The sequence below is a fragment of the Symphalangus syndactylus genome, chromosome 7 (assembly GCF_028878055.3).
Source record: "Symphalangus syndactylus isolate Jambi chromosome 7, NHGRI_mSymSyn1-v2.1_pri, whole genome shotgun sequence".
NCBI classification, from domain to species: Eukaryota; Metazoa; Chordata; class Mammalia; order Primates; family Hylobatidae; genus Symphalangus; species Symphalangus syndactylus.
In genome coordinates, this window is record NC_072429.2 from 47,490,001 (window position 1) to 47,507,583 (window position 17,583).

At 51.3% G+C, this 17,583-nt stretch overlaps 1 protein-coding gene across 9 annotated transcripts in view; it reads left to right on the forward strand.

Moving 5' to 3' along the window:
• DNAJC18 (DnaJ heat shock protein family (Hsp40) member C18) overlaps positions 1-17,583 on the forward strand; it is a 42,931-nt gene that overhangs the window by 171 nt on the left and 25,177 nt on the right. For 6 of the 9 annotated variants that reach the window (XR_008658922.2, XR_008658921.2, XM_055286044.2 and 3 more), the window contains exons 1-4: positions 1-1,684; positions 2,226-2,308; positions 6,461-6,547; positions 8,382-8,568. The exon at positions 1-1,684 is cut by the window's left edge and continues 171 nt beyond it. Coding sequence is in view for 7 of the 9 variants with exons in the window: in XM_055286044.2 (XP_055142019.1) it covers positions 6,508-6,547; positions 8,382-8,568 (227 nt within the window). In the remaining 2 variants the exon portion in view is untranslated. Of the gene's footprint in view, positions 1,685-2,225; positions 2,313-6,460; positions 6,548-8,381; positions 8,569-17,583 lie in introns of all 9 variants that reach the window. The other 3 variants (XM_055286039.2, XM_055286041.2, XM_055286040.2) reach the window with 3 other exon arrangements.

The following is a 17,583-nucleotide window of genomic DNA, read 5'->3' on the forward strand; positions in this document are numbered from 1 at the left end:
TTTAAAATTTTTATAGATACAGGCTCTTGCTGTGTTGGCCAGGCCGGTCTCAAACTCCTGAGCTCAAGTGATCCTCCTGTCTTGACTTCCCAAAGTGCTAGGATTACAGGCATGAGCCACCATGCCTGGCGGGTTTTAAAGTGAGCTGGCTGGACGACTTGGCCTTCACTGTCTTTTCTCATTCTTGTGTTCCACAGTTCTGTAGACTCTGGATGTAATAAAAAATGAATCCAATGTGCTAAGTAGAGATCACTCTGGGTGGGAGCCAGAGACAAGTCGCAGGCAGCTCTGGACAAGCCTTTCACATTCTCAGGAGTTCCATTTCTTCTGTGTATTAACAGGGAAGAATGCGCCCTACCTGGCCCTGGCTAACTCACAGGCTAGTGGCTAGGTAAAATGGGATAATAAATGTGGAGATACTTGGGAAGTGAGTAATTGTAACAGACAGCTTGGAGTAGGGCACCAGCACCCAGGTCCCACTTCAGGATCAAGGCACTTGTTCCCCAGCTGTGGGATTGTTGGCTGCTGAGGACTCACGGCTGGTTGATGACTGGCTGATGGGGGCTAGGAGTGGGGATGAAGACCTGGACCCCTTGCCTCAATTCTTTTGCCCCCATTCCTACTTCCCTTACTCCTCATAGCTGTTGTTCCAGGAGTGCTCACCAAGAAACCTTTAGTATGCAAATCTCAGCGTCTCGGAGTCTATTTTGTGGGGTACCTAACTGACGAAAGCAATACTGCAGTATTTTTTGGGGGAAGGGAAGACAAGGTCTGGCTCTGCCTCCCAGGCTGGAGTGCAGTGGCATGGCACAATCATAGCTCACTGCAACATCAAACTCCTGGTCTCAAATGATCCTCCTGCTTCAGCCTCCCAAGTAGCTGGGACTATAGATGTGTGCCACCACAACCGGCTAATTTATTTAAATTTTTTATAAAAATGAGGTCCTGCTACATTGCTTAGGCTGGTTACAAACTATGGGGCTCAAGACATCCTCCCACCTCAGCCTCCCAAAGTGCTGGGATTATACGTGTGAGCCATCACACCTGGCTAGTTGTTTGTTTTTTGTTTTTTGTTTTTGAGATGGAGTTTCACTCTTGTTGGCCAGGCTGGAGTGCAATGGCACGATCTCCACTCACCGCAACCTCTGCCTCCCAGGTTCAAGCGATTCTCCTGCCTCAGCCTCCTGAGTAGCTGGGATTACAGGTGCCCGACACCACGCCTGGCTAATTTTGTATTTTTAGTAGAGATGGGATTTCACCATGTTGGGCAGGCTGGTCTCGAACTCCTGACCTCAGGCGATCCGGCCACCTCAGCCTTCCAAAGTGCTGGGATTACAGGCGTGAGCCACCGCACCCGGCCTTGGCTAGTATTTTTTAAATAATTCATATATATTTGATTTAAATCTCACAGCCAACAGCACATGACTTAGTAGCCAGTTCTGATCCAACATCCACCATTGGGATGGAACCCCTCAGGTGACATAACAATGTCTAGGATTCTGTTTGTGCTGTTGTTATTCTGCCTGCCATGGGCATTCAGTACAGCTGCTCATCATACTGGACTAATCAGGTCAAGGACATGGGGCTTCACTCTAGGTAACTCAGCTGACGTCTTCATTATAAAACCACACATTTTCCTCTGACTCTGGGTAATGACCTGCATATATAAGCTGTTAGTCATAAGGTATTTATATGTGGGGGAAGAGGGAGAGAACTGGTATTAATAATCTTTGAGATTGAAAGGCTTTTACCCTGACACTGACACCACAGTACCACATGAGCCATGTGGATTTTCCTGTTGCTAAGTAACTCTGTCCTTTGGGAAGGGGTTGAGGATGAATTAAATGCTGAATTCTGCTCTGGAGCAAACTCTAGTAGAGAGGTTTCTCCTGGAGGAGCCTACTATTTATGCAAATCCAAGACCCCACCTCTGACAGGAAATCTGAGTGCAGCCTTCTGCAGCCCTTGCAGCTTCCCTGAAACCCTATCTCTTCCTTCATGTCTAGACAACAGGATGATGATCGTTTACAAGATGACTTCCTCCCTTTTCTCACACAGGACTATGTGGTCCTTAAACAGGAACAGGTGGCGGGGATTGGGGGCTTGCTGCAGAATGTCCTTCTCTCATTTCTTCCCCCATCCTACGGGAGGGCAACCAATAAACCAGCTCAGACACACAGGCCCAGTGGGACAGGAGGATCATTTACTCAGCTTCTTTCTTCTAGGGCTGGATGGGGCAGCATCTCAATCATATAGGGCACAGGACAAACCTCAGTATCACCAGCAAGAATCCATTACAGTTCAACATGTAAGTAAGTGGAGGCGCCTGTAATCCCAACACTTGGGAAGTCCCCGGGGGCAGGATCGCTTGAACCCAGGAGTTCCAGACCAGCCTGGGTAACATAGTGAGATCCCATATCTTAAAAAAAAAGCCGGGCATAGTGGGCATAGTGGCATGTGCCTGTGGTCCAGCTACTCAGGAGGCTGAGGTGGGAGGATCGCTTGAGCCCAAGAGATCAAGGCTGCAGTGAGTTATGATAGCGCCACTGCACTCCAGCCCATGTAACAGAATAAGACCCTGTCTCAAAAAAATAAAGTGGAGAAAACTGAGAGAAATCTGAGGCTGGCCCTAAGGTAAAATGGTTTAGCAGATGAAGGATCATTGCAGACCCCCTGGACCTAGTTCTGGCACACAATTTCCCCGAGCCCAGCTAGTACTACTCTATTAAATTTGAATGTGCTGGAAAACACTGTGTGATTCTGTCCACCAGTCTTTTCCTGGGTTTGTGGATGTCCTCCTTTCTCTCTTCGTCGAACTTCTTTCCACATCTACCTCCTTCTCTTTGAGAACTGCCTTGGAGACCCCAATTTCTCTTCCCTTATCTCCTTCCGAGTTACCCTCTCACTTTTCCTGCGGGTCCTTTTCGACTGGCATCTCCATCCTGTATTCTTTGGGCCCACAGCTTCCTCTTTTACAAAACACAAAATTGAACTTTACAGTGAGGATTATTTTTGCTAACTAGTTGATGAGTTTAAGCAAAAACTGGCACAGAAGTATTCTCAACGTTGAGCTTTAGAGTTCTGCGTTAGTCCAAGTGATGTGATCACAAAAAAAAATTCATCCAGAAGTGTTAGTTGAGGTGTAAACAAACTGAAGAATACATGTGGATACTTGGCAATATTTGAGAAGGTCATAATGTTAAACAATTTTTGTTACTGTTCTAGAAGTAAATGAAAAGAAGTCTGGAAAAGAAGGGGATGTAAGGTTTCAGAGGATGAGGAGAGAGGATGCTTAGCTACCAGACAGCAGCTAAGATTTGGGAAGAGGCCCCAGCTTCCCAAATCTTGTCCAATACTCTTGAGCCTAGGCTCTGCTCCTAGATAGTCTCATAATTCATAGTTGCTCCTCTCAATCCAGTTAACCCCTACAGTGCTCTAACAGCCCACTCTCAGCCAAACACCTCTGACTTCATGGTATTCTAACATCTCCAGGTAGTACCTCCAGACCTTTTCCCTGTGCCCCTGGACTCCAAGGTCCATCCCACCCTCAGCTGTCCATCTTCTAGGGCAGGCAGTCTAGCCTCCCCAAACCAGAAGAACTTCCTTTTATATTCAACCACCTGATGGATGTCCCTGATCAGGTCCCTCAGCTGCACAGCACAAGTGGGACCTTCAGGATCCAGCCTTCTGTGAGCACACTGCTTCCTGGATTAGTTAGCTGGTCATAGGTCCAGTGTCCCAGAGCTGAGCTTTTGACTCATCTCATGGTTCTGGGGCCTCCTTTGCCTCTCAAGTTTAAGGACATCCATAATTCATTGGATTTAGGATGACCCAAAACATTCTCATACCAGTTCACTTTTGCCGTCTTCTTCTCTTTCTGAAAGGGAGAAAATCACCAGTTTTAGTGACTGAATTCAGGGGTTAGGGTGCATGGACAAGCAGCTTCCCAGCCCTTTTTGGCAGTGTTTTGCTTCTTGTCTTATTTGCAGGTAATGATTGCCAAATAGACAGAAATGGGGTCCAGTTAGTTATATCCAGAACCTTATGATATACCCCATATACACCCCTTTGCTCCTAATTTACAATGTCAAACCATAAAAAATGGTTTCTCTTCCTCTGAGCCAGTCTATAACAGTGGCCAGCATTTATTAAACACATGCTACACGCCAGATGAGGTGCTAAAAGCTTTACAAGCATTATCTTATTATATCCTATGGCAATCCTATGCAGATTTTTTAACCACTATGCTAAATTCCTCCTCCTAAATTAAGTGAAAATGACCAAATTTCTAGACAACTGTTACTTTCTCAGTGCTTATGGAGGTGGGGGTGAGGAAAGAACACTGACTTTAAGTGCTCCAAGAGAAATTGATATTACAAATGACACAAGCCTTTAGTGGTCAACTAGTTTAGTAGTTTTCAAACAGTGAGTTTTCTTTCCTTTAGTAGACCACAAAATACAAAACAGAAAAAAGCAGAACTTCTTTGATTGAAGAAGGGTGAGGTGCTAGTGCCTTCCCTGCTATGCCTTCCTCCCCACTCCCACTCCTCAATAGAAGATTCCAGAGACATCTGCACATTAAGCCTTAAGGATTCCTCAATTTAAAAACTACTAATTGAGGCCGGGTGCGGTGGCTCATGCCTGTAATCCCACCACTTTGGGAGGCCGAGGCGGGCGGATCATGAGGTCAGGAGATCGAGGCCATCTTGGCCAACATGGTGAAACCCCGTCTCTACCAAAAATACAAAAATTAGCTGGGCATGGTGGCGTGTGCCTGTAGTCCCAGCTACTCGGGAGGCTGAGGCAGGAGAATTGCTTGAACCGGAGAGTCAGAGGTTGCAGTGAGCCGAGATTATGCCACTACACTCCAGCCTGGCGACAGAGACTCCGTCTCAAAAAACAAACAAACAAAACTACTAATTGAATCCAACCTTCTCATTTTATAGGTGGGGAGACTGAGGCCAAAGAAGAAGGAAAAAAGAGATGTTCAGGATCACGCAATGATTTGTGGCAAAACCCCAGCTGTTAATATAACACCTATACAACTTCTAGGCCAGTGCTTTTTCCACTTGAAAGGCCTTGTTCTCTGAGTTTTGTTTTTTGTTTTTTGTTTTTTTTCTGAGACAGAGTCTCGCTCTGTCGCCCAGGCTGGAGTGCAGTGACACGATCTTGGCTCACTACAACCTCCACCTCCCGGGTTCAAGCGATTCTCCTGCCTCAGCCTCCCGAGCAGCTGGGACTACAGACACACGCCACCATGCCCAGCTAATTTTTGTATTTTTGGTAGAGACGGGGTTTCACCATGTTGGTCAGAATGGTCTCTATCTCCTGACCTCGCGATCCGCCTGCCTCGGCCTCCCAAAGTGTTGGGATTACAGGCATAAGCCACCGTGCCCGGGCATTCTCTGAGTTCTTTAATGGGCATGATGTCAATGATGTAGGCAAGGGCTGGAACTGCATGCCCTTTGGTGCTTTTACCCTTCCAAGTTTATGTCCAGGAATATACATCTCTCCCCAACTGCCTAAGTAGGTGCTAGTTGATATCATGATTGATTTGGTCTTCTTGGGTAAGACCTCAGTGAATTCTGGGTAACTTTTTGTTTGGGGATGAACTGTAGCCATCCACCTATGAAGAAAGTGTTGCTTTTATTCTTTGCTAGGTTCCATCCATACCTGGATGAGGAACAGCAAGAATATTTATTTCTTCATTTCCTTTTTACTAATCTCAATGTCTGGTCCTTCAGAAAAGAAACGAATGGGCTAAAGAGACAACTGGACTGGAAGAGAGGAGAAAAGTGTCAGAGGGGTGTTGGAGTAGGATGGGTTGGAGGAAGGACAGGAACAGCAAAGATGCAGGCTCTTAATGCCGGCCCCAATACCTTTCCATGTCTTCTTTCTCCATCCCGACACCGTCTGATGTCCAGTGCCTGAGGAGCTGGGGCAGTTAGGGGCATACTGAGATTGCCCTCCAACCCCATAAATCTACATCACTTTTCTATTTTCTTGACTCAAGCTTCCAAAGGCTGGGTTCGGCATCCCCAAAACCCATCTCTGAATCTCCTGGGCCTACCGCTGACTGCACAGAACAGGCATTAGCGTATGCTTCAAAAAGACATCCCTGAGGAGTATAATAGTCATACTGTTACCCTCTGGCCTATAGTTCGCGAAGCCCTTTCCAGGCAGGACTTCAGTCGCCCCTCCTTGGATGTCCCTAGGGTTAGGCAGGGCCGAAGCCACTATCCCAACTCTACAAATGAAGAAAAGCCAAGAACCGTGCTGCAGGCAGCTAGCAGCAGCACTCTTCCACAGGTCTCCTGACGAAGGTCGAGCACTTCTCTGCATCTCCCACGGCCTCTGGCGCAGAGCCTGCCGGGAGTTGTAGTCCAGTGCCCCGGGAGCTCATATAGACTGGACTACAATGACCAGCGTGCCCCGCGCTCCGCGCCCCCTTCTCTTTCAGCCTCGGGCGCGGGGGAGGCTCGGCGGACCTGCTGATTGGGAACCGATATGGCGGCGACTCTGGGCAGCGGGGAGCGCTGGACGGAAGGTACTAGGTCCCCGCCTGAAGGAGGGATAGGGCGGCGTTCGGGAGAGATCAGGGATGAGGATCCTGAAGACGCACAAGGGCTGAGATCCTGGGTCTGAGGTGATGGATAGAGGCCTGTGAAAAGATGCTGAGCCTGAGTAGGGTTGCTGATGGGGTAGGGAAGCTGGGGACCGACCGCGAGCCCAGAGTCACCGGTGACGACTTGTTGCCTCCGGCCCCCCAGCTCCGCCCCCGCCCTGCCCCGCCCAGGGCCCGCAGCTCTCCGGCCCCGCCCTTGCCAGGGTGACTGGAGGGCCCGTGGGGTGCTGCGGTCTCTCCGCAGCTTGCTAACCTGGCCCTTATCTTTCGCCTAACTGGGCCACCTGACCTTCAGTCCCTGTTTGATCATGTCGTTCCAGCCGGCATCAGGACCAGCCTTTTCCACCCTGGAGTCAGGCAAAAAGTATTGATCCAATACCTATTGTGTGCCCCGCATAATGTTGATTCTGCAGTGGGGATTTGACTGACACGGGTCCCTTAGCTCACAAAACTCGCAGCCCACTGAGAGAGTTTGACGACTGAACAGCTAATTACAAAACGGGCTAATAATACAAAACGCCTGGGATACACAGCAAGGTCAGGGAATTGGAGAGCACACTGACAAGGCACCTAACGCAGACTGGCTGTCAAGGGAGGTTTCTTGCAGAAAGTGTTACAAATGGTGACAAGAAGGACGCGTCGGAGTTAGTCAGGCCGACTTAGAGGAAGAGTGTCCAGGAGCAGTGGGTGGAGGTAGCTGAGGGATGTTAAGCGGAAGAAAGATGTTGTGAAAGCCTTTCTCAGGTCCTCCAGAGAAGACATGAGTGCTCTGCCCCTTTTGACTGTATTGCTTATGACCCTCTTTACATTCTGCAGGTGTTGTTATTGAATCTTCTCCCTTTAAACCAGGGGTATCCAATCTCTTGGCTTCCCTGAGCCACATTGGAAGAAGAATTGTCTTGGGCCACACATAAAATACACTAACTGACGACTAAATAACTGATGACAGCTAATGAGCTTTAAAAAATTGCAAAAAAAACTCATAACTTTTTTTTTTTTTTGAGAGGGAGTCTCACTCTATCGCCCAGGCTGGAGTGCAGTGGCGCGATCTCGGCTCACTGCAAGCTCCGCCTCCCGGGTTCACGCCATTCTCCTGCCTCAGCCTCCCCAGTAGCTGGGACTACAGGCGCCCGCCACCACGCCTGGCTAATTTGTTGTATTTTTAGTAGAGACGGGGTTTCACCATGTTAGCCAGGATGGTCTCGATCTGACCTTGTGATCCGCCCGCCTTGGCCTCCCAAAGTGCTGGGATTACAGGCGTGAGCCACCGCGCCTGGCCCTCATGATGTTCTAAGAAAGTTTACGAATTTGTGTTGAGCTCAAAGCCGTGCTGGGCCACATGCCACCTGTGGGCTGCAGGTTGGACAAGCTTGCATTAAACTAACCTCTTTGTGGTCAGGAGTAGGTCTTACCCATCTGCCCCCTTGATCTTCTAGCCAAGTTCCTTGGTATATATTAGTTCTATAATTGTTAGTGTAAAAGAATTGAACTCCTCTCTACTTTAAATTTTAGGGATGGGAGGCACTGCAACAAAAAATACTATTTTATGAGCAGTGTCTCTTCTGACCATGGACCACAGAGAAACATGTTTATTCAGCTTTGTATGAATGCTTAAAAGTCAGCATGACATCCCTAGCCCTGGCCATCACGCTTACCTTCTCATGCTTACGAACAGCCTCCCAGAGAGCTAAGGCAGGTTGCAAAGTTGATTTTCAGGGTCAAATGGAAACCTAATGGAGGGACTGTTGCTTTGCAGCTTACATTGATGCAGTTAGAAGAAACAAATACCCAGAAGACACACCTCCTGAGAGTCATGACCCCTGTGGCTGCTGTAACTGCATGAAGGCACAAAAGGAAAAGAAGTCTGAGAATGAGTGGACTCAGACCCAGCAGGGTGAGGGGAACTCCACGTATAGTGAGGAACAGCTGCTTGGGGTACAAAGGTGAGCATGTGGTGAGATTAAATGAGTGATTTTATGGAAAGTGCTTAGAAGAGTGCCTGGATGTGCTATGTAAGTATTGACTGATGATGATGATGATGATGATGATGATAATTGAAGCATACTAGCTTCTTGACCTCAGAAGGAAGACTGAGTAGAAGTGGAATATTAAGGTATAACATGAACGGACTACCCTGCTTCTACTTTAAGAGAGGCAGCAGAAACCGACTAGACACAACACACATTTACAGGACATTGTTTCAACAACAACAGAATCATTTTCTTCTTAAGGATACATAGAATATTCTCCAGGATAGACCATATCTTAGGTCATAAAACAAGCCTCAGTAAATTTAAAAAGATTGAAATCATACGTTGTATGTTCTCTGAAATCAAAAACAAAGGGAAATTTGAGAAATTCACAAATATGTGGAAATTAAACTACAAGCTCCTAATAAGCAAGCAGGTCACAGAATAAGTCACTAGGGAAGCTAGAAAATGCTTTGAGATGAGTGAAAATGAAAACACGACATACTAAAACGTATAGGATGAAGCCAAAACAGTGCTTAGAAGGAAATTTATAGCTCTAAATGCTTATTTTTTTAAAGAAAGACTCCAAATCAGTAACCTAATCTACCTTAAGGAACTAGACAGCCTGAACAATACAGTGAAACCCCCTCTCTTCCAAAAAAAAAAAATGTATATACAAAAATTAGCTTGGTGTGGTAGTGCAAGACTGTAGTCCCAGCTACTTGGGAGGCTGAGGCAGGAGGATTGTGGATTGCTTGAACCCAGTAGGTCGAAGCTACAGTGAGTCGTAATCGCACCACTGCACTCCTGCCTGGACAGCAGAGCAAGACCCTGTCTCTCAAAAAAAAAAAAAAAGAGGGATATCCCTACCAATCTAAATACTATGAACAATTGTATGCCAACAAATTAGATAACCTAGATAAAATCAACAAATGCCTAGAAAGACACAAATTACTGAAACTGACTCAAGAAAAATGGAGGCCAGGCATGGTGGGTCACATCTGTAATCCCAGTGCTTTGGGGGTGCTGAGGCAGGAGGATTGCTGGAGACCAGGAGTTTGAGACCAGCCTGGGCAACATAGCAATACCTTACCTCTAAAAAAAGAAAAAAAAATACTTGGGCATGGTGGCACATGCCTGTGGTCCCAGCTACTTTGGAGACTGAAGCAGGAGGATCACTTGAGCCTAGGAATCTGAGGTTACACTAAGCTATGATAGTGCCACTGCATTGCAGCTTGGGTGACAGAGACCTTATTTTCAAAAAAAAAAAAAAAAGGGAAACCCAAGTAGACCTACAACAAATAAGGTGATTTAATTAACAATCAAAAAAATTCTAGCCGGACATGGTGACTCATGCCTGTAATCCCATTACTTTGGGAGGCTGAGGTGGGAGGATCACTTGAGCCCAGGAGTTCAAGACCAGCCTGGCCAACATGGCGAAACTTCATCAGTACAATAAAAAACAAACAAAAAGACCCCACAAAAATTAGCCGAGCATGGTGGTGCACACCTGCAGTTCCAGCTGCTCAGGAGGCTGAGTGGGAGGATTGATGGAGCCTGGAAGGGCGAGGCTGCAGTGAGCACCATTGCACTCTAGTCTGGGTGACAGAGGGAGACCCTGTCTAAAAAAAAAAAAAAAAAAAAAAAAAAAAAAAAAAAAAAAAAAAAACTTCCAATGAAGAAAAGTCCAGGCCCAGCTGGCTTCATTCTTTGAGACCAGTATTACTCTGTAACCAAAACCAGACAAAAATATCATGAGAAGTCTAAACTATCAACCAATATCCCTCATGGATTAGATTTTTAAATCTTCAATAAAATACTAGTAAAACAAATACAGTAATGTAAAAAGTATTATACATTTTGACCAAGTGGGATTTATCCCAGTATTGCAGGATTGTTTAACACACAAAAGTCAATCAATGTAACATACCATGTTAATAGAATAAAGGACAAAAATCATACGATCATTTCAATAGGTACAGAAAAAGCATTTAACAAAATCCAACACTCTTTTTTTTTTGAGATGGATTCTTGCTCTGTCACCCAGGCTGGAGTGCAATGCCACGATCTCAGCTCACTGCAACCCCTGCCTCCCAGGTTCAGGTGATTCTCTGGCCTCAGCCTCCTGAGTAGCTGGGACTACAGACGCGCACCACCATGCCCAGCTAATTTTTGTATTTTTAGTAGAGACAGGGTTTCACCATGTTGGCCAGGATGGTCTCGTGACCTTGTGATCTGCCCACCTCGGCCTCCCAAAGTGCTGGGATTACAAGTGTGAGCCACCGCACCCAGCACCAACACTCTTTCATAATAAAAACACTTAACTAGGAATAGAAGGGAACTTCCTCAACCTGATAAAGTCCATCTACAGAAACCCACAGTTAACATCATACTTAAAGGTGAACAACTAGGTGTTTTCCCACCAAGATCAGGAACAAGACAAGTATGTCTGTTCATTCTTGCCACTCTGTTCAACATTGTACTAGAGGGTCAAGCCAGGGCATTTAAGCAAGAAAAAGAAATAAAAGCCATCCAGATTGGAAAGAAGAGTAAAACTACATCCACAGATGACATGATCTTATAAATGGAAAATCCTAATGAATACACACACACACACACACACACACACACAAATACTGTTAGAACTAATAAACAAGTTGGACAAAGTTACAGGATATAAGATCAATATACAAAAATTATCCTTTTTCTATATGCTAGCAATGAACAATCAAAAAATGAAATTAAGAAAATACAGTTGAGGCTGGGTGTGGTGGCTCATGTCTGTAATCCCAAAACTTTGGGAGGCTGAGATAGGAAGATCTCTTGAAGCTAGGAGTTGAAGACGAGCCTGAGCGACATAGTGAGGCCCTGTCTTTACTAAAAATAAAAATTTAGCCAGGTGTGGTGGCATACACGCAAAATCCCAGCTACTCAGAAGGCTGGCAGGTGGATCCCTTGAGCCTAGGAGTTCGAGGCTGAGGTGAGCTATGATCACCCTACTGCAATCCAGCCTGGGTGACAAAGCAAGACCCTGTCTCTATAAATAAATAAATAAATAGTTTAAAAAAAGAGATACAGTTGGCCTTTGAACAACACAGGTTTGAGTGGCATCAGTTTGAACCATGGATTTTTATATGTAAATTTTAAAAGATAAATACATTGGAAAAATTTTTTAGATTTGCAACAGTTTGAAAAAGTGGCTCACACTTGTAATCCCAGCACTTCAGGAGGCCAAGGCAGGAAGATTACTTGGGCTTAGAAGTTCGAGACCAGCCTGGGCAACATGGCAAAACCCCGTCTCTACTGAAAATACAAAATTAGTCAGGCATGGTGGTGCACACCTGTAATCCCAGCTACTTGGGAGGCTGAGGCAGGAGAATTGTTTGAACCCAGAAGGCAGAGGTTGCAGTGAGCTGTGATTGTGCCATCACACTCCAGCCTGGGCAACAAGAGTGAAACTCTGTCTCAAATAATAACAGTCATCATCATCATCTCACAAACCATGGAGCATGGGCATATCAAAAAAATTAAGAAAATTATATGAATGCATAAAATATATCTAGATTCTAGTCTATTTTATCATTTACTATCATAAAATATACACAAATCTATTATAAAAAGTGAAAATCTATCAAAACATATGCTCACAAACATTTAAGAGACTTTACATGGTGCCATTTGCATTTGAGAAAAGTGTAAACATACAGGTGCAGTATTAATCACAACTGCATAAAATTAACAGTAGTACTGTACTACTGTAATAATTTTGTAGTTAGCTCCTGTTGTTATTTTGCTGAGCCTCAAGTATTGGGAGTATCTGCTTAAAATGCCACATGACGCTAATCATCTCTTTGTGAGCAGTTTATCTCTTGAGTAAATTATGTATAGCAGTAAAAAGTGATCTCTTGCAGTTCTCCTGTTTTGTTTTGTTTTTTTTTTTTTGAGATGGAGTTTTGCTCTTGTCACCCAAGCTGGAGTGCAGTAGCACGATCTTGGCTCACTGCAACCTCCACCTCCCAGGTTCAAGCGATTGTCCTGCCTCAGCCTCCCAAGTTGCTGAGATTACAGGCGCCCACCATCACGCCCAGCTAATTTTTGTATTTTTATTAGAGACGGGGTTTCACCATGTCGGCCAGGCTGGTCTTGAACTCCTGGCCTTGTGATCCACCTGCACTCAATGCCAGCAGGTACGAAAACATTGCACTTTTTGCAAAATACCTTTTAATCTCATATTGAAAATGAAGCTTTTATATGGCTGCAGGACTGCTATAAGAAAGGCATACAGTCCATGATGTGATTATTACTTATCGCATGCCTGCGCTCAAGGCTTCCACTCACCTCAGTCTCTCAAAGTGCTGGGATTACAGGTGTGAACCCTGCGGCCAGCCCTACCTCATCAGCTTTTTAGTGCAGACAAAAGTGCCCTATTCTGGAAAAGAAATGTCCCAAAGGACATTGTATTAGTAAGGACGAGAAGTGAGCACCAGGATATAAGGCAGGAAGGGATAGGCTAACTCTGCTATTTTGTGCAAATGCAGTTCAGTTTATGATGGGGGCTGCCATTATATATAAAGCTGCTAACCCCTGAGCCTTGAATGGAAAAGATGGACACCAGCTGCCAGCCTTCTGGTTGTACAGCAAGAAGGCCTGGGCAGTGAGAGCCCTTTTTCTGGATTGGCTCCATTGATATTTTCTTCCTGAAGTCAGGAAGTATGTTGCCATTAAGGGACTGCCTATAAAAAGTTCTTTTGGATTAAGTCGGGGTTATGGTGCATGCCCGTAGTCTCAGCTACTTGGTAGGCTGAGGCAGGAGAATCACTTGAGCCCAGGAGTTGGAGGCTGCAGTGAGCTATGATTGTGCCACTGCACTCCAGCCTGGGTGGCAGGGACCCTACCCTGTCTCTAAAAAAATAATAAAATTCTGTGGCCAGGCGCAGTGGCTCACGCCTGTAATCCCAGCACTTTGGGAGGCCGAGGCAGGTGGATCACAAGGTCAGGAGTTCAAGACCATCCTGGCCAACATGGTGAAACCCCGTCTCTAATAAAAATACAAAAATTAGCCAGGTGTGGTGGCAGGCACCTATAATCCCAGCTACTCAGGAGTCTGAGGCAGGAGAATTGCTTGAACCCAGGAGGAGGAGGTTGCAGTGAGTCGAAGCCATGCCATCGCACTCCAGCCTAGGTGACAAGAGTGAAACTCTATCTCAAAAAAAAAAAAGAGGCCTTCCTTCCTGCCTTCCTTCCTGCCTGCCTGCCTTCCTTTCTTTCTTTCTTTCTTTCTTTCTTTCTTTCTTTCTTTCTTTCTTTCTTTCTTTCTTTCTTCTTTCTTTCTTTCCTTCCTTCCCTCTCTGGCCCAGGCTGCAGTCTACTCGGCTTGCTGCTGCCCGCGCCGCGGACTGCCTGGGACTGCTGGCACCCGCCACCGCTGCCTGCCTTTTCTCCTTGGCATGCAGGCACGCGTTCGCCATCTTGGCCACGCTGCTCGCCAGCTCCTGACGCCAAGTGCTCTGCCCGCCTCAGCCTCCCGAGGTACTGGGACTGCAGACGGAGTCTCGCTCACCCAGTGCTCGGTGTTGCCCGGGCTGAAGGGCGGTGGCGTGGTCTGGCCTCGCGGCGGCCTCTGCCCCCCGGCCGCCTGCCTTGGCCTGCCAGGGTGATGGGATTGCAGCCCCTGCCCGGCCGCCGCCCCATCTGGAAGGTGGGGAGCGCCTCTGCCCGGCCGCCCCGTCTGGGAGGTGAGGAGCACCTCTGCCCGGCCGCCCCGTCTGGGAGATGAGGAGCGCCTCTGCCCGGCCGCCCCGTCTGGGAAGTGAGAAGCGCCTCTGCCCGGCCACCCACCGTCTGGGAAGTGAGGAGCGCCTCTGCCCGGCCACCCACCGTCTGGGAAGTGAGGAGCGCCTCTGCCCGGCCACCCACCGTCTGGGAAGTGAGGAGCGCCTCTGCCCGGCCACCCACCGTCTGGGAAGTGAGGAGCGCCTCTGCCCGGACACCCGTCTGGGAAGTGAGGAGCGCCTCTGCCCGGCCACCCACCGTCTGGGAAGTGAGGAGCGCCTCTGCCCGGCCACCCACCGTCTGGGAAGTGAGGAGCGCCTCTGCCCGACCACCCACCGTCTGGGAAGTGAGGAACCCCTCTGCCCGGCCACCCACCGTCTGGGAAGTGAGGAGCGCCTCTGCCCGGACACCCACCATCTGGGAGGTGAGGAGCGCCTCTGCCCGGCCACCCACCGTCTGGGAGGTGAGGAGCGCCTCTGCCCGGCCACCCACCGTCTGGGAGGTGAGGAGCGCCTCTGCCCGGCCACCCACCGTCTGGGAAGTGAGGAGCGCCTCTGCCCGGCCACCCATCGTCTGGGAAGTGAGGAGCGCCTCTGCCCGGCCGCCCCGTCCGGGAAGAAGTGAGGAGCGCCTCTGCCCGGCCGCCCCGCCCGGGAAGAAGTGAGGAGCGCCTCTGCCCGGCCGCCCCGCCCGGGAAGAAGTGAGGAGCGCCTCTGCCCGGCCGCCCCGCCCGGGAAGAAGTGAGGAGCGCCTCTGCCCGGCCGCCCCGCCCGGGAAGAAGTGAGGAGCGCCTCTGCCCGGCCGCCCCGTCCGGGAAGAAGTGAGGAGCGCCTCTGCCCGGCCGCCCCGTCCGGGAAGAAGTGAGGAGCGCCTCTGCCTGGCCGCCCCGTCCGGGAAGAAGTGAGGAGCGCCTCTGCCCGGCCACCCATCGTCTGGGAAGTGAGGAGCGCCTCTGCCCGGCCACCCACCGTCTGGGAAGTGAGGAGCGCCTCTGCCCGGCCGCCCCGTCTGGGAGGTGAGGAGCGCCTCTGCCCGGCCGCCCCGTCTGGGAAGTGAGCAGTGCCTCTGCCCGGCCGCCCCGTCTGGGAAGTGAGGAGCGCCTCCGCCCGGCCACCCACCGTCTGGGAAGTGAGGAGCGCCTCCGCCCGGCCACCCACCGTCTGGGAAGTGAGGAGCGCCTCCGCCCGGCCACCCACCGTCTGGGAAGTGAGGAGCGCCTCCGCCCGGCCACCCACCGTCTGGGAAGTGAGGAGCGCCTCCGCCCGGCCACCCACCGTCTGGGAAGTGAGGAGCGCCTCCGCCCGGCCACCCACCGTCTGGGAAGTGAGGAGCGCCTCCGCCCGGCCGCCCCGTCCGGGAAAAAGTGAGGAGCGCCTCTGCCCGGCCGCCCCGCCCGGGAAGAAGTGAGGAGCGCCTCTGCCCGGCCGCCCCGCCCGGGAAGAAGTGAGGAGCGCCTCTGCCCGGCTGCCCCGCCCGGGAAGAAGTGAGGAGCGCCTCTGCCCGGCCGCCCCGTCCGGGAAGAAGTGAGGAGCGCCTCTGCCCGGCCGCCCCCGTCCGGGAAGAAGTGAGGAGCGCCTCAGCCCGGCCGCCCTGTCTGGGAAGTGAGGAGCGCCTCTGCCCGGCCGCCCCGTCCGGGAAGAAATGAGGAGAGCCTCTGCCCGGGCGCCCCATCCGGGAAGAAGCGAGGAGCGCCTCTGCCCGGCCGCCCCATCCGGGAAGAAGTGAGGAGCGCCTCTGCCCGGTCACCCATCGTCTGGGAAGTGAGGAGCGCCTCTGCCCGGCCACCCACCGTCTGGGAAGTGAGGAGCGCCTCTGCCCGGCCGCCCCGTCTGGGAAGTGAGGAGTGCCCCTACCCGGCCGCCCCGTCTGGGAAGTGAGCAGCGCCTCTGCCCGGCCGCCCCGTCCGGGAAGAAGTGAGGAGCGCCTCTGCCCGGCCGCCCCGTCCGGGAAGAAGTGAGGAGCGCCTCTGCCCGGCCGCCCCGCCCGGGAAGAAGTGAGGAGCGCCTCTGCCCGGCCGCCCCGCCCGGGAAGAAGTGAGGAGCGCCTCTGCCCGGCCGCCCCGTCCGGGAAGAGGTGAAGAGCGCCTCTGCCCGGCCGCCCCGCCCGGGAAGAAGTGAGGAGCGCCTCTGCCCGGCCGCCCCGTCCGGGAAGAAGTGAGGAGCGCCTCTGCCCGGCCGCCCCGTCTGGGAAGTGAGGAGCGCCTCTGCCCGGCCGCCCCGTCCGGGAAGAAATGAGGAGCGCCTCTGCCCGGGCGCCCCATCCGGGAAGAAGTGAGGAGCGCCTCTGCACAGCCACCCATCGTCTGGGAAGTGAGGAGCGCCTCTGCCCGGCCACCCACCGTCTGGGAAGTGAGGAGCGCCTCTGCCCGGCCGCCCCGTCCGGGAAGAAGTGAGGAGCGCCTCTGCCCGGCCGCCCCGTCCGGGAAGAAGTGAGGAGCGCCTCTGCCCGGCCGCCCCGTCTGGGAAGAAGTGAGGAGCGCCTCTGCCCGGCCGCCCCGTCTGGGAGGTGAGGAGCGCCTCTGCCCGGCCACCCATCGTCTGGGAGGTGAGGAGCGCCTCTGCCAGGCCACCCATCGTCTGGGAGGTGAGGAGCGCCTCTGCCCGGCCACCCATCATCTGGAAAGTGAGGAGCGCCTCTGCCCGGCTGCCCCATCTGGGAAGTGAGGAGTGCCTCTGCCCGGACACCCATCGTCTGGGAGATGAGGAGCGCCTCTGCCCGGCCGCCCCGTCTGGGAAGTGAGAAGCGCCTCTGCCCGGCCACCCACTGTCTGGGAAGTGAGGAGCGCCTCTGCCCGGCCACCCACCGTCTGGGAAGTGAGGAGCGCCTCTGCCCGGCCACCCACCGTCTGGGAAGTGAGGAGCGCCTCTGCCCGGACACCCACCGTCTGGGAAGTGAGGAGCGCCTCTGCCCGGCCACCCACCGTCTGGGAAGTGAGGAGCGCCTCTGCCCGACCACCCACCGTCTGGGAAGTGAGGAACCCCTCTGCCCGGCCACCCACCGTCTGGGAAGTGAGGAGCGCCTCTGCCCGGCCACCCACCATCTGGGAGGCGAGGAGCGCCTCTGCCCAGCCACCCACCGTCTGGGAGGTGAGGAGCGCCTCTGCCCGGCCACCCACCGTCTGGGAGGTGAGGAGCGCCTCTGCCCGGCCACCCACCGTCTGGGAAGTGAGGAGCGCCTCTGCCCGGCCACCCATCGTCTGGGAAGTGAGGAGCGCCT